General features: G+C 33.0%; 1 protein-coding gene across 7 annotated transcripts in view; it reads right to left on the bottom strand.

The window, feature by feature from the left end:
- Positions 1-12,453, bottom strand: part of PREPL (prolyl endopeptidase like) — a 46,212-nt gene that overhangs the window by 22,590 nt on the left and 11,169 nt on the right. For all 7 annotated transcript variants that reach the window (XM_055108019.1, XM_003822650.4, XM_003822648.6 and 4 more), the window contains 5 exons: positions 7,578-7,700; positions 5,824-5,890; positions 5,049-5,255; positions 3,725-3,860; positions 458-674 (listed from right to left, as the gene is read on the bottom strand). In XM_055108019.1, the coding sequence (XP_054963994.1) occupies positions 458-674; positions 3,725-3,860; positions 5,049-5,255; positions 5,824-5,890; positions 7,578-7,700 (750 nt within the window). The remainder of the gene's footprint in view (positions 1-457; positions 675-3,724; positions 3,861-5,048; positions 5,256-5,823; positions 5,891-7,577; positions 7,701-12,453) is intronic.

Below are 12,453 nucleotides of genomic sequence, written 5' to 3'. Positions count from 1 at the left end.
ATCAACCATACGAATGAGTCCTGACTAGCCTGCTGGGTGGCGAGACAGTATGTCCAGTGCTTAGCCAACCACTGGACATTTGAGTGAGGGCACTGACAGCTAGCTGACTACAGATACATCAGTGAGCTTAGCTGATACCAGCAGAAGAACTGCCTAGCTGAGATCAATCCAAATTGCCAACTCATAAAATCACGAGTTTATAAGTTTGCTCTTTTAAGCTACTAAGTTTGATTTTGTTAACATAAACTCAGACGGAATATGTTTTATTTACTAACTTTTTAGGCACAATTAAAATATGTAGAGGCATTAGCTCTAAGGGAAAAGAAATGGGATTGGTTATACATAGGAAGGTGGCATCAATTTATAAAACAATGAGCTCTTGGAGCAAGAAATGTTGTTGATCGAAGTGTGACACTTCTTAACAGCCCAAATAGGAACAACGAGCATCCAGGATTACCTTAAATTCTGTAGGTTCTCCAACATTAGTGAGAATGTATAATTCATCATCTCTGTGTTCAACATAGTAAAGGACCCCATGTATTCGCTTCTGGATAAGTACTGGTGGGTCCCAAGGGCTCAGGCCATCTATCAACCACACTTCAGAAGTAGTCTTGTTCATAATATTTATGGTTAGGAAACGACTGTCTTTTGTAAGATAAAGGAAAACAAAGTAGCTAGAGAGAGAGAGAGAGACATGAGATCACAGTTTATTTCAGATGCATGCTACCTTGTTAAGGACAGTATCTCAGAGGTGGTCAGTATACATGTTGATTTATAATGCAGATAGGAAATTAAAATAATTCCTTAGTGAATATTACTTGTAACTTTAACAATTAGCTATTATTTTTCTCATTTTCTCCTAAAGGGCATTCAAAATAATTTACTTCTAACATTTTATCATAAATGTTTTTCAAAAATACAGAAAAGTTGAAAAAACCATCTTGATTCCATCATCGCTAACATTTTGCTATATTTACTTTATTACATATCTATGCACCTATTAATCCATCTTTATTTGGATGCATTTCAAGGTAAACTACAAACGTCATTTCTCAATCACATGAGTAGATAACATAGCTTTTTGCTGAGAAGAGGAAATAAACTTTGTATAGGAGACACAAATAGGGAATAAAAGGGACACGGAGTTATTTTTATTTTCTTCTTTCTCTGCATGCATCTTGGATTTTTTTTTCCTTTCTCCCAGTTTTTACAACAAAATAGAATAGGAAGAAAACCCCTCACCATCTTACTAATGTAATACATTTAAAACTTAACATAGCTATTTTACTTTTTAAATTTTTCCTTCTAAGTTATATTTATATTTCATGTGTGTCTTTAAATAGATGTAATTATAGATACAATTTTTGCTTCTGTATTTCTTACTTCATATATCAATTTTCTCCCTACATGAGTTGAAAGTCTTTGTGATTATTATTTTTAATGGCTACCTAATATTATAACAGGTTTAATGGCTACCTAATATATCATAATTCTTAAAAATTTAGATTTTAATGTTTCATTATAATAAACAATATAACAAGAAACATATTCATGAAGATATTTTCCCCTTCCATGATCTTCACAATTATTTTCCCAAGACAAATTTTTAGAAATGGAAATACTAATTTAATAAGTGTATTTTTATGACTTGATGAATATAATCAAATAATATCCTAGAAGCACTATACTAACATAATGAGTGGCTTTAAATGTTATATTTATATTTTCCTTACTATAAAAGTAATTTATACTGAAACTACTGAAAAATGTAAAGAATCCCAATGCCCCCAAATAACAACTGCTTATAGTTTGGTAAAATTTCTTCTGTATTGGATCACATTACCATGTTTATTTGTCAATCGTTATTTCTTTTGTGAAATGTCTGTGTCTATTTTAAACTTTGAATGTAGCTTAAATTATTAGTATGTAAATAGCTCTTTAAAAATTAAGAATATTCGCTGGGCACAGTGGCTCACAACTGTAATCCCAGCACTCTGGGAGGCCAAAGCGGGCAGATCACCTGAGATCAGGAGTTCAAGACCACCCTGGCCAACATGGTGAAACCCCGTCTCCACAAAAAATACAAAAATTAGCCAGGCATGGTGGCAGGTGCCTGTAATCCCAGCTACTTGGGAGGCTGAGGCAGAAGAATCACTTGAACCTGGGAGGCAGAGGTTGCAGTGAGCTGAGATTGCGCCACTGCACTCCAGTCTGGGTGACAGAGTGAGACTCTGTTTCAAAAAAAAAAAAAAAAAATTAAGAATATTAACTTGTCTTTTTGTTGAAAACACTTTCCTCCATTTTGTTATCTAGATTTTAACTATTTACAATAGTTTTTGTGGTTTTTGACTTGAGTTTAATATTTTAGGTAATTGAGACTGCTACTACCCTTTGTAATTTCTTATATTGATTTTATGTTTCAAAAATATTCCAACCAAGTTGACTAAAAAGCTTATATTTTCATCTTATTAAAAAATTATTTTTCTCAATGGATTCTTTAAATCTCTTAGGAATGTATGCTGACATATACAATGATGAAAATTATTTTTTCCCAAATAGTATTTCCCATTGCATTATAAAATAACACCGATTCATTTTTCATTAGTTTGTGATGCCTTTTATCATATAAATTTTCACATAGACTAGGATCTGTTTTAGAGTTATTCTAGGCTCTATTATTTGTCTATCAATTTGTATTATTTTTACTGTTATTGCTTTATATGCTTTAATATATAATTGTAGGGCAAGTCCCCTACCCTACTTTGCTCTTTATTTTCAACACTTTCTTCGCTGTTTTTATATATTTTTGTTTGCTTGGTTTGGTGATGACAAATTAAAAATAAACTACTTGACCAAATAGTTGGTAGATATGTGGTTACAGGAAGTGAGAACACAAGTGGCTCTAGGGTAAAATGTGTCTAAGAGAATATAAGAAATATAACGAACTAGACGTTAATCTTTTTTTCCAATTATCTCTATCGACAATTATTTTTAAATTTAAAATGTATTATAAAAATAATAATGCTTATTACAAAAAGAAAAAAAGAAAAGTAAAAAAAAAACCATTGTTAGTACTTTGGGTATATTTCCTTTCAATCTTTTAAAAATGCATCTTTTTTCCTTGATACCCAATTGAAACCATAGCATATATTTAATTTTTTCACCTAGCACAATAATACATTTTTGAGTTAGTTTTAATTTATAATTTAGTAGCAACACATACTTTAAATTCTTCTAAATATTACTAAGAATTTAATGGCTAAAAGGTACTCAACAATCATCAGGAACAAGGGGTTTTAGTTTGAAAGAGAGATACCTATCTAAGTATACACCATTTATTTAAGCAATAGATACTGACTAAATAGCACTATACAACCTGGCACCCTGCTTATCAATTAAGATGCAAAGGTGAAACAGACTCAGTCTGTTCACAATCTAGCAGTTCTAGGTCATCTTTATGAATTTACATGAATGAACTATGTTGTAATTCACAAAATCAATTTCAGTTTTTAATAAAATATTAGTGATATATCTGTATTTACTCTGATTTTGAATATTACCAGACTCCAATTTTGAATACAAACAACTAATAAAAGAATGATCTTCTTAGCCTTATTATTCCTGGTTCCAACCAAAATAAACATTTTAAGTCAACCAAAGTCAGTACTTTAAATAACTGGAGGAAGGTTCTGGAGAGAAAGATTTAATTATATTATTCTAGTACCTTGGGTCTTTTTCTGTGTAAAAGCGTTCATTACGTTTGTTATCACCAAAAGTGGCTCGATATACGTCATGACAGCGAAGGTTCCGCTGGAAGGTGTAGAATAAAACATCTTCATCTTCCTCGTCCTTTACCCATTCTGAAAGAAAATAATGAGATAATTATACATAATCACCTATATTCCATTAAAAAAAAAAAGCACAGCACATTCTAATTTTGAATGCCAGTGAGAACATGTGCAAGTTTATCCCTGGAAATCTAAATATTTGACTGTATCTAATCTGTGCTGTATATAAGCCAGAGAGCTTTCCTGAGAATAAACCACTACTACACCATTCCAAGGTTTCAAGTAGTTATCAGTCTCAGGGTACTCAAGTTTCTAAATAAGAGCTAAATGCTCAATATTTAGGAAAGACATTGGTAAAGTCACATTTGCTTTTAGGAGGTGAATTCCGTCTCAGTCTACAACTTGAAACTGTAAGTCTGAAGAAATATTGCATCTTTCTCTCATGTGTAAAACTTCTCTGTCTGCTTTCAAGCCACAGGATATCTCCAACTACCAAACACAATTTAATGCTGATTCTTGATCCCACCAGAAGCTGTCAACAGAAGTTTGCACACAATTACACCATGACTGCCACCTGGCTGACAGTGATTGTAAGTCATCATTGTATAATATGCACCATGATCTTAAAGGTTATAAAATGTAGAAAATATATGTCTTAGAATTCAATAGTTAGGGTATAATTTCAATTCACTGCAACAACATTTAGTTAAACAATGGAGAAAATGATGGCAGAAAATGAAAAGAGAGGACAAAATGTAACATATGTACCACTCAATGATAAATTTAAAGTTAGTTCTATTACTAAAAATGTCACAGCTTCCATTGATAAACAGGTTAGTTCAACACATACCAAGTTCTTTGGTAGTGACTTTATGCTGTAACAGCTCTATAAGATAACATGAAATTAAAAAAATACATTCAAGCTTAAAGTTGAATAAAATATTAAGATGCAACTTACGTGTAAAAATTTATTCTAGATAATAATTTGGCAAATAATTCTGATAAATCAAAACATATTGTATGACATGGACTCTAATTATAACACTTTTAAAAACATGAGTATTTTAAAATTACCCATCTAGATATATAATTAAATAAGGGAAGGTCTCCTGAATAAGAGGTACATAGGAAGATGTATAGTCCATAGGGATATATGAATCAGGCATTCACCTTCTCCCTCACTCACATGCGACAAAAAAATGTTTCAAAAGTGTTACCGTTGCCTTTCAACACAGAGGACTATTTTGGTTGGTGGCTTACCAAAACTGGACACATTCGGGAAAGAAGCTTCCATTACGGGCTGATCGCTGAGCTTTATAATTACACAGGTAGATGCTTCAGAATCTTCAGTTCTTATCTTGGCAGCCACATATTTTTCATCTGGAGCAACTCTGATACAATCAATGAAGGGCTGGTCTAACTTAAGTTCCTCCAAATTGAATAAAACTTCATAATTATCATTGTCTGCTGTATAAAGAAAAATACGAAAGTGATAACTTCACAGGATGTACTTTAAAAAATTAAAACTGTATTTTAATGTTTTAAATTAGAATTCCCATTCTGTGAGAGGCCATATCCTAGCTTCTTTCAACAATGATGGCAGCTTAACTTGCACATCAACTGACAATAAGTTATTTAATATTACCTTATACTATTCAATACTATTCTGTGCATCAACCTATGAGACATTATTTGATATTGTTATAGTCTAGTTTAGTATTTACAGACCATACAGAACCTAGAAAGTAAGTGAATATAAATGACAATCAACAATATATGCCAAGTGCCTAGCATAGTACCCAAGACACAGCAGATGCTCAAAAAATGCTGGATGCCATCTCCATTCTCCCTGCCAAAGCTTCTGAGTCTAACTATATCTTACACAAACCCAGATATTAAAAACTAGTCATTAAAAAAAAATTCAGAAATAATCTTTAAAAAAATCTTTTCTCTATCTTTGAGAAATTAATAAATTTCCTATAAAAAATATGAAATCTGAAAATTAGAGCATGTAAAAAGAAAAATTGTGGTGTACCTTCTTCATCTTTGGAACGAACCAAGCAACAACCTTCTTGGTAATAAACAAAACCACCATGTTTAACCTGATAAAAGAAACATGCAGTTTACTTAATAATAATTTAATTAACCTTTTCATAGTCTGACTATTCAAGATGAAGATGAAATGAAGGCTCTTATAAAAAACAGACCTGTTGAAGTATATGAATGAACACATATGAAATATAAAATTGACCATTTTTACAATATAGTTGATAAGATATGGTTTTCATATGTTCATAACCACTAGAGGGGTTTTTAATACATAAATACAAGAGGCAATAAAGAAAAGGTATAACAAAATCTGTCAGTTCTCACAACTGTACAAACCACTTCTGCTACATTTTAGAAACATCTGATACCTGTACAGTGGGAGTCAATTAACAGAAATCAAGTGTCATCTTTAAGACAATCCAAAATGATGCAGATGAGGAAACTGTGGCTCAGACTAGCCTGAAAACCCAGTCAATAACTTTCTGAGACTCTTTCCTTTAAAATATGCTGTCACCAACAACTATACACAGTCTTGACTTAACACAAACTACTTCACCTGCTGTAGGGTGACAAATACAATTTGAAATTGAGAGAATTAATATTACCCAAATATAAATAGTGTTCTTGTCTAATGCCTACATATTAAATGTAATTGATTGGTTGATATGATTTCAGTGGCTTACATTTATTATCTGTTAGTTGGTGGCGTAATTTAAATCTGGAGATCCTTATTCTTAACCTACTATTTCCACTCTACTATGTATGTGATTTTCACCTATTGCGGTTCAATTTTCCAATCTTATTGAAAAATTCAATTCATTTTTTCTTTTTTTTTTTTTTTGAGACAGAGTCTTGCTCTGTCACCCAGGCTGGAGTGCAGTGGTGCAATCTTGGCTCAGGGCAACCTCAGCATCCTGAGTTCAAGTGATTCTCCTACCTCAGCCTCCTGAGTGGCTGGGACTACAGGCGCCTGCCACCATGCCTAATTTTTGTATTTTTAGTAGAGATGGGATTTCACCATGTTGGCTAGGCTGGTCTTGAACTCTTGACCTCAGGTGATCTGCCCACCTTGACCTCCCAAAGTGCTGGGATTACAGGCGTGAGCCACTGCACGCACAGCCCTCAATTCATTTCGACTGACTATTTATGACTGTGATAACCATAAAATGGTTAAACAGATACTTGGCTTTCATGGTACTATACTACTTAAAGTGAATTCCTTTTATTAAAAAATTTAGACAAAACAATCAAGTAATTTTCAAATAACAACAAAGTATGAACTACTTTCATTTGAACTTCTCCTTAGAATCATTAAAAAATTTTTAAATCAGTGCTGGGCATGGTGGCTCACACCTATAATCTCAGCACTTTGGGAGGCTGAGGTGGGAGGGTTGCTTGAGCCCAGGAGTTCAAGATCAGCCAGGGCAACACAGTGAGACCCTGTCTCTTGAAATTTTTTTTTTTTAAAATCGGAACTGATTGTTTGCAAAAACCAGAATTAATATATTACAGTTTAAAATTTATCTTACTTTCGATCTTTACATTTATTGAAAGATGTAAAGGATCACATTCTGTGATCACAATCTCTGAAATCTTTGCTTTTTAAGTTTTTCAGCATATTTTAAAGGCCAAAAGCAGTATAATCTTGACGTGGACTATGTCTCTAAATCACCAAGTATCTCATTTGCATCTTGATTGGTAATATCAAAAATTTTTTTTTAAAGACATGAGATATCTTACTTCCACACTGATGATTTCATATTCTTCTTGTGGCTGTGTTTCTAATTTTGTTCTCACTTTTTCAAATGCATCCATGTTTTCTGGAAGGGGTTTTTCGTTTTCTTGTTTAACAGGCTGAAGATCCTGGAAAAAGTTTTGTTATGATCAAAATATTTCAAACTAGGGAAAAAAAACTTTTGCTTTTTAAAGATAAGTACGTCTATACCGTAGACTTAACATTGTACAAAAAAGAAATAAGATTAAATAGTAGGCATTTCACAGATTTTAAATGTTCTTTCCTAGGCTCATCAATAAAATGATCTTTTTCGTTAAAAAAAGTAAACAAAGTAAGATAGACATTTGATGGTTATACTATTATTTTTGATGAATAAGTCCTTAAGAAGCAGGAATACTAAGAAGCTCAGAAGAATGTTCAGAAATACTATGGGGAAAATTTATACACAATTAAGGAGAAAATAAAATTCCATGAACTTTTACATATTTAATAGGAAAATCAGGTAGAGAAAAAAATCTTTCACGTTTTATAAGTACTGAAGTACTTCCTAAAAGAAGGGAAATATCAAAGAAGTGGAAGACATTATCACTACTAATAAATGTTCACTATTATTTTATTCACAGCCAGAGTGATAAGAAATATTTCCCTACTTCATTAACTATAATTTTTTACTTTTAAAATTTTTTAAATTTAAATCGGTCTGAGAACCAAGGGATATAATTTTCTTTTCTTTTGGGAATAACTAAGCCCCAAAATAGAACTGTTTATCAAATCAAAAAGTAAACTGGCGAGGCGCAGTGGCTCATGCCTGTAACCCCAGCATTTTGGGAGGCCAAGGAGAATGGATCACTTGAGCCCAGGAGCTCAAGACCAGCCTGGGCAACATAGCGAGACCCCGTCTCTATAAAAAAATACAAAAAAATTTAGCCAGGTGTGGTGGCACACACCTGTAGTCCCAGCTACTTGGGAAGCTGAGGTGGGAGGGATCACCTGAGCCCAGGAGGTTGAGGCTGCAGTGAGGCATGATCATGCCATTGCACTCCAGCATGCAGAGTGAGACCCTGTCTCAACAACAACAACAACAAAAAAGGGAATTAATGCCTAATGAAACAGAGCTTCTTTTTCAGTTTCTTTGAGGAAAAATAATATGTTCACTTTATGAAAGGAAGAACCAGGAAAAATAATAGAAAATAATGAACATGAGTGGAGATATAGATGAAAGCTAAATAAGCATTCACTGTGTCTTATCAAGAGTGACTAATAAGCTGAGAGCTTTATTTGAGTTCTGGTAAGCAAATTAATATCATATAAATCATTACAATTTGGATAAAGCAAAACCTGTTATCAAATTTAAAAACTGTTTAATAATTCAACACTCCAGTGGTTTGCCTTGTTTAAGCAAAAGGATTCTGGCCAAGATATTTTACTTCAGCTCTCTGCCAAAGATGACAATTGTACAGTGATTTGTACCAGAGGGGGGACTTAAGTCTTTGGTAAGGATCGCCAACAGCTGGAAAGTATTTATTGCATAAAATATGTCCATGATACTTTACCAACATTGTAGAGAATGTAAACTATAAATACAGTTTATATTACAAAGAGTTTACAATCTAAAATTAAACACAAGAATATAACGGAAAAATCACCAAAACAAATTAAATGGAAAATAATCATTTTCACAAAGGTTTTCCTTTTAGATTTTTTTGGGACACATTATTATTTGAATTAGATTAAAATTAGCAATAATGGTTGTTATGACAGTCTCAATCATTTAGCCTCTACTTACTATCATATAATTTTCTGAATTTTTTTTAAGAGACAGGGTCTCACTATGTTGCCCAGGCTGGACTCAAACTCCTGGGCTCAAGCAATCTTCCTGCCTCAGCCTCCCAAGTAGATGGGACTATAGATAGGTGTGTGCCTCCTCATTCCATACAGTTAAATTTTTTGAATAATTATTTGAAGATCAAATACTGGAGGCTTATATATTTATTTTTCATTCATTTTTAAAGCATTTCTATAAAATCTATGGTTGATCTTTAAAGTGGTGAGACATGATATCTGTATCAATAATCCCCTCATATCACCATCATAAGTCAGAAGATGACTAAAAATCTATTCTGAAACTGTAAAATAGCAATAGGAGCTGCCTTTGTATTTCTAGATTCAGGATTGTCTGTTCTGTAATTTCCATTAAAACTTTTTAAGTAGAGTCAGGATTATCTCTCTACTACCCTGTAGCTTCTAGCACATTCTAGGTCATGGAGCTGGGTTCTGTCACTTTTAAATACTCATTCTTACTGAGAGTCATAGCCAACATAGAGCCAAAAGCAACAGAGCGGGCTCCAAAACTCATCTTCTTAACTTTACATTCCTTCCTGATTAACATTTTTTCTGTCATATATCCAAATAAACTGAGCTTATCTGAACCAAAATAACTCTGAAAGCAATAGGATTTTTGACTCCCTTAACGAAATTCAAGCAGAACTCAACAGCTTTCTAAGTAACTCTTCTAAAGGAATTACTCCCATGGAAACTGAGATTTTATATAATATTCATTAAGTACTCCAAGTTACTTTTGGTTTTTGTTGCATCCCAAGGATACCTGCTAAGTGTTTTAAGCTTTCATTTCAATTTCAGCTAGCAATATCATTAGGGTACACAGCTAAAGCCATTCATTTTAGCCAGGTATCTTAGTCCAGTTGTTTCAAAGGCATATACTACCTAATGGAGCTGAGGTAAGGATGGCTTTACCTTCAGATTTTGAGAAGGTTACTGGTACAGTATCACTCCATTAGTGGTAAAAAGAAGCACTCCTTCCCACTCCCCAAGTGACCCACCACTAAATCATTTTAACAATGAAAGCTGTTATAAAATAGAAGGAGAATGATATGTGTTAACCTTATCATGGCAAAGATGCTGAACTCTAAAGATAGAAAAAATGGTGAAGGAGAAAGACACCGGACAGCCCTTCAGTCAAGACTAATTAGCCATTAGTAAATGGCTAATTCTAAGGCTAGGGCAGGGAGAAAATACATGGTAGGTTTGGGAAATCTTATGCCAGAAAATAAGGAAGTGCTCAAAGTTTAATGGAGACATGTCAAAAGAATACAAGTGTCAACTGAAGGGGTTTCTACAGGCCACATTTTGGACAACTGGAGCATCAAAAAGAATAATAAATAATAAATAATACATTGAAAAAACATAAATCCACAGCAATTGAAAAACAGAATGCAATATGAAGCATTTCAATTTAGGAAAACAGAAAAAGAGTAAGTCTTAAGGAAGTAGAAGAAAGGTAAGAAAATTAATTTTTGAAATTAAATTGATAACAAAGAAACTAAAGAGAATCAAATTAAAAGTTGGTTCTTTTAGAAACCTATTAAAAAACAAACATCACAAAACTGATAGAAAAAAGAATATGAGGCTGGGCGTGGTGGCTCACGCCTGTAATCTCGGCACTTTGGGAGGCCAAGGCGGGTGGATCACGAGGTCAAGAAAAAAGAATACGAGGAGAGAAAAAGGCATAATTACAGATACAACAGAGATTTTTAAAAATTACAATAAGCTTTATGTGAATCTATTTGAAAATAAATGAAATGGGTAATTTTCCAGAAAGAAAAATTACCAAAATTGACTCAAGAAATAGAAAAGCTATATAAGTCACTAACTCTTAAAGAAATTAAATTGGAAACTAAATGTCCCCTTCTTGAAAGAAACACCAAGCCCAGACGCTTTCAAAGGTAGCTTTCTTGGATCTTCAAGAAACAGCTAATCTTTTCATATGTCAACTATTTAAAAAAATAGTAAAAGAGGTAAAACTACTCATTTTATTAGGCTAATATAACCTTGACATCAAAATTAGACAATGATGATATGAGACAATTAAAAAAATCAATCTTATTCTAAAATAAAACTTGATAAAATCAAATTTTTAATTTTAAAAAGCACAAAATAAGAACAGTAATAGTAATACCAATTAAACTTAATGTGACCAAGAAGGATTTTTTCCTAGGAATGAAAGGATGGTCCAACATCAGAAAAAAATCTATCAATGTAATCTAACACAAATAAAGGAGATAAATCTTAGAGCCATTTTTGATAAATGCAGGGAAAAAATAAAAAATAATCACGCTTTAAAAAAATGATAAAACCTTAAATTAGGAATAGAGAGGAACTTCCTTAATAGTTTCTGTCAGTTATCTTACACAGAAATATACTGAATCTGTAAACAAAATACCTGAAATTAATTCATATTAGCATATGCATGGTATTTAGCAACCATGAAACACCAATGAGATTTCCAAAATTTTAATAATGTTCATGTAAAATAACTAATTGTATTTGCTGTTAACTCATTTTATTTTTTAAAAACAACTGTTAAATGAAGGAAACTTGTTCCTTTCATCTTCTGCCTCCAATTCTTCTCCTTACCCCTTCTCTAGAGCCCAGACTTTTGCTCTTCTTATGCCACTGACTGCTCCTGTCAAGGTCACTCAATGGCTACCACATTGCAAAGTGCAAAAGTTAATGTTCAGTATTCATATTACTTGACCTGTCAGGATCATGATACAATTGATCACTTCCTCCTCCTAAAAACACTTTTCTTTACTTGGCTTCCAGGACACCTCATTCTCCTTGTTTTCCTCTTACTTCACTGGCCCTTCCTTCTCAGTATCTTTAGCTAGTTCCTTCTCAACTCCCTGGCTTTTTTTTGTTTGAGATGGGATTTCGGCTCCCTGCAACCTCTGCCTCCTGGGTTCAAGCGATTCTCCTGCCTCCGCCTCCTGAGTAGCTGGGATTACAGGCACTTGCCCACCACGCTGGCTAATTTTTTTTTTTTTTTTTTGTATTTTTAGTAGAGATGGGGTTTCACCATAT

This window comes from Pan paniscus, chromosome 12 (assembly GCF_029289425.2).
Source record: "Pan paniscus chromosome 12, NHGRI_mPanPan1-v2.0_pri, whole genome shotgun sequence".
In the NCBI taxonomy this organism is placed as follows: Eukaryota; Metazoa; Chordata; class Mammalia; order Primates; family Hominidae; genus Pan; species Pan paniscus.
The sequence above is the reverse complement of the archived record's forward strand: the minus strand, read 5'-3'. Positions and strand labels throughout refer to the sequence as shown.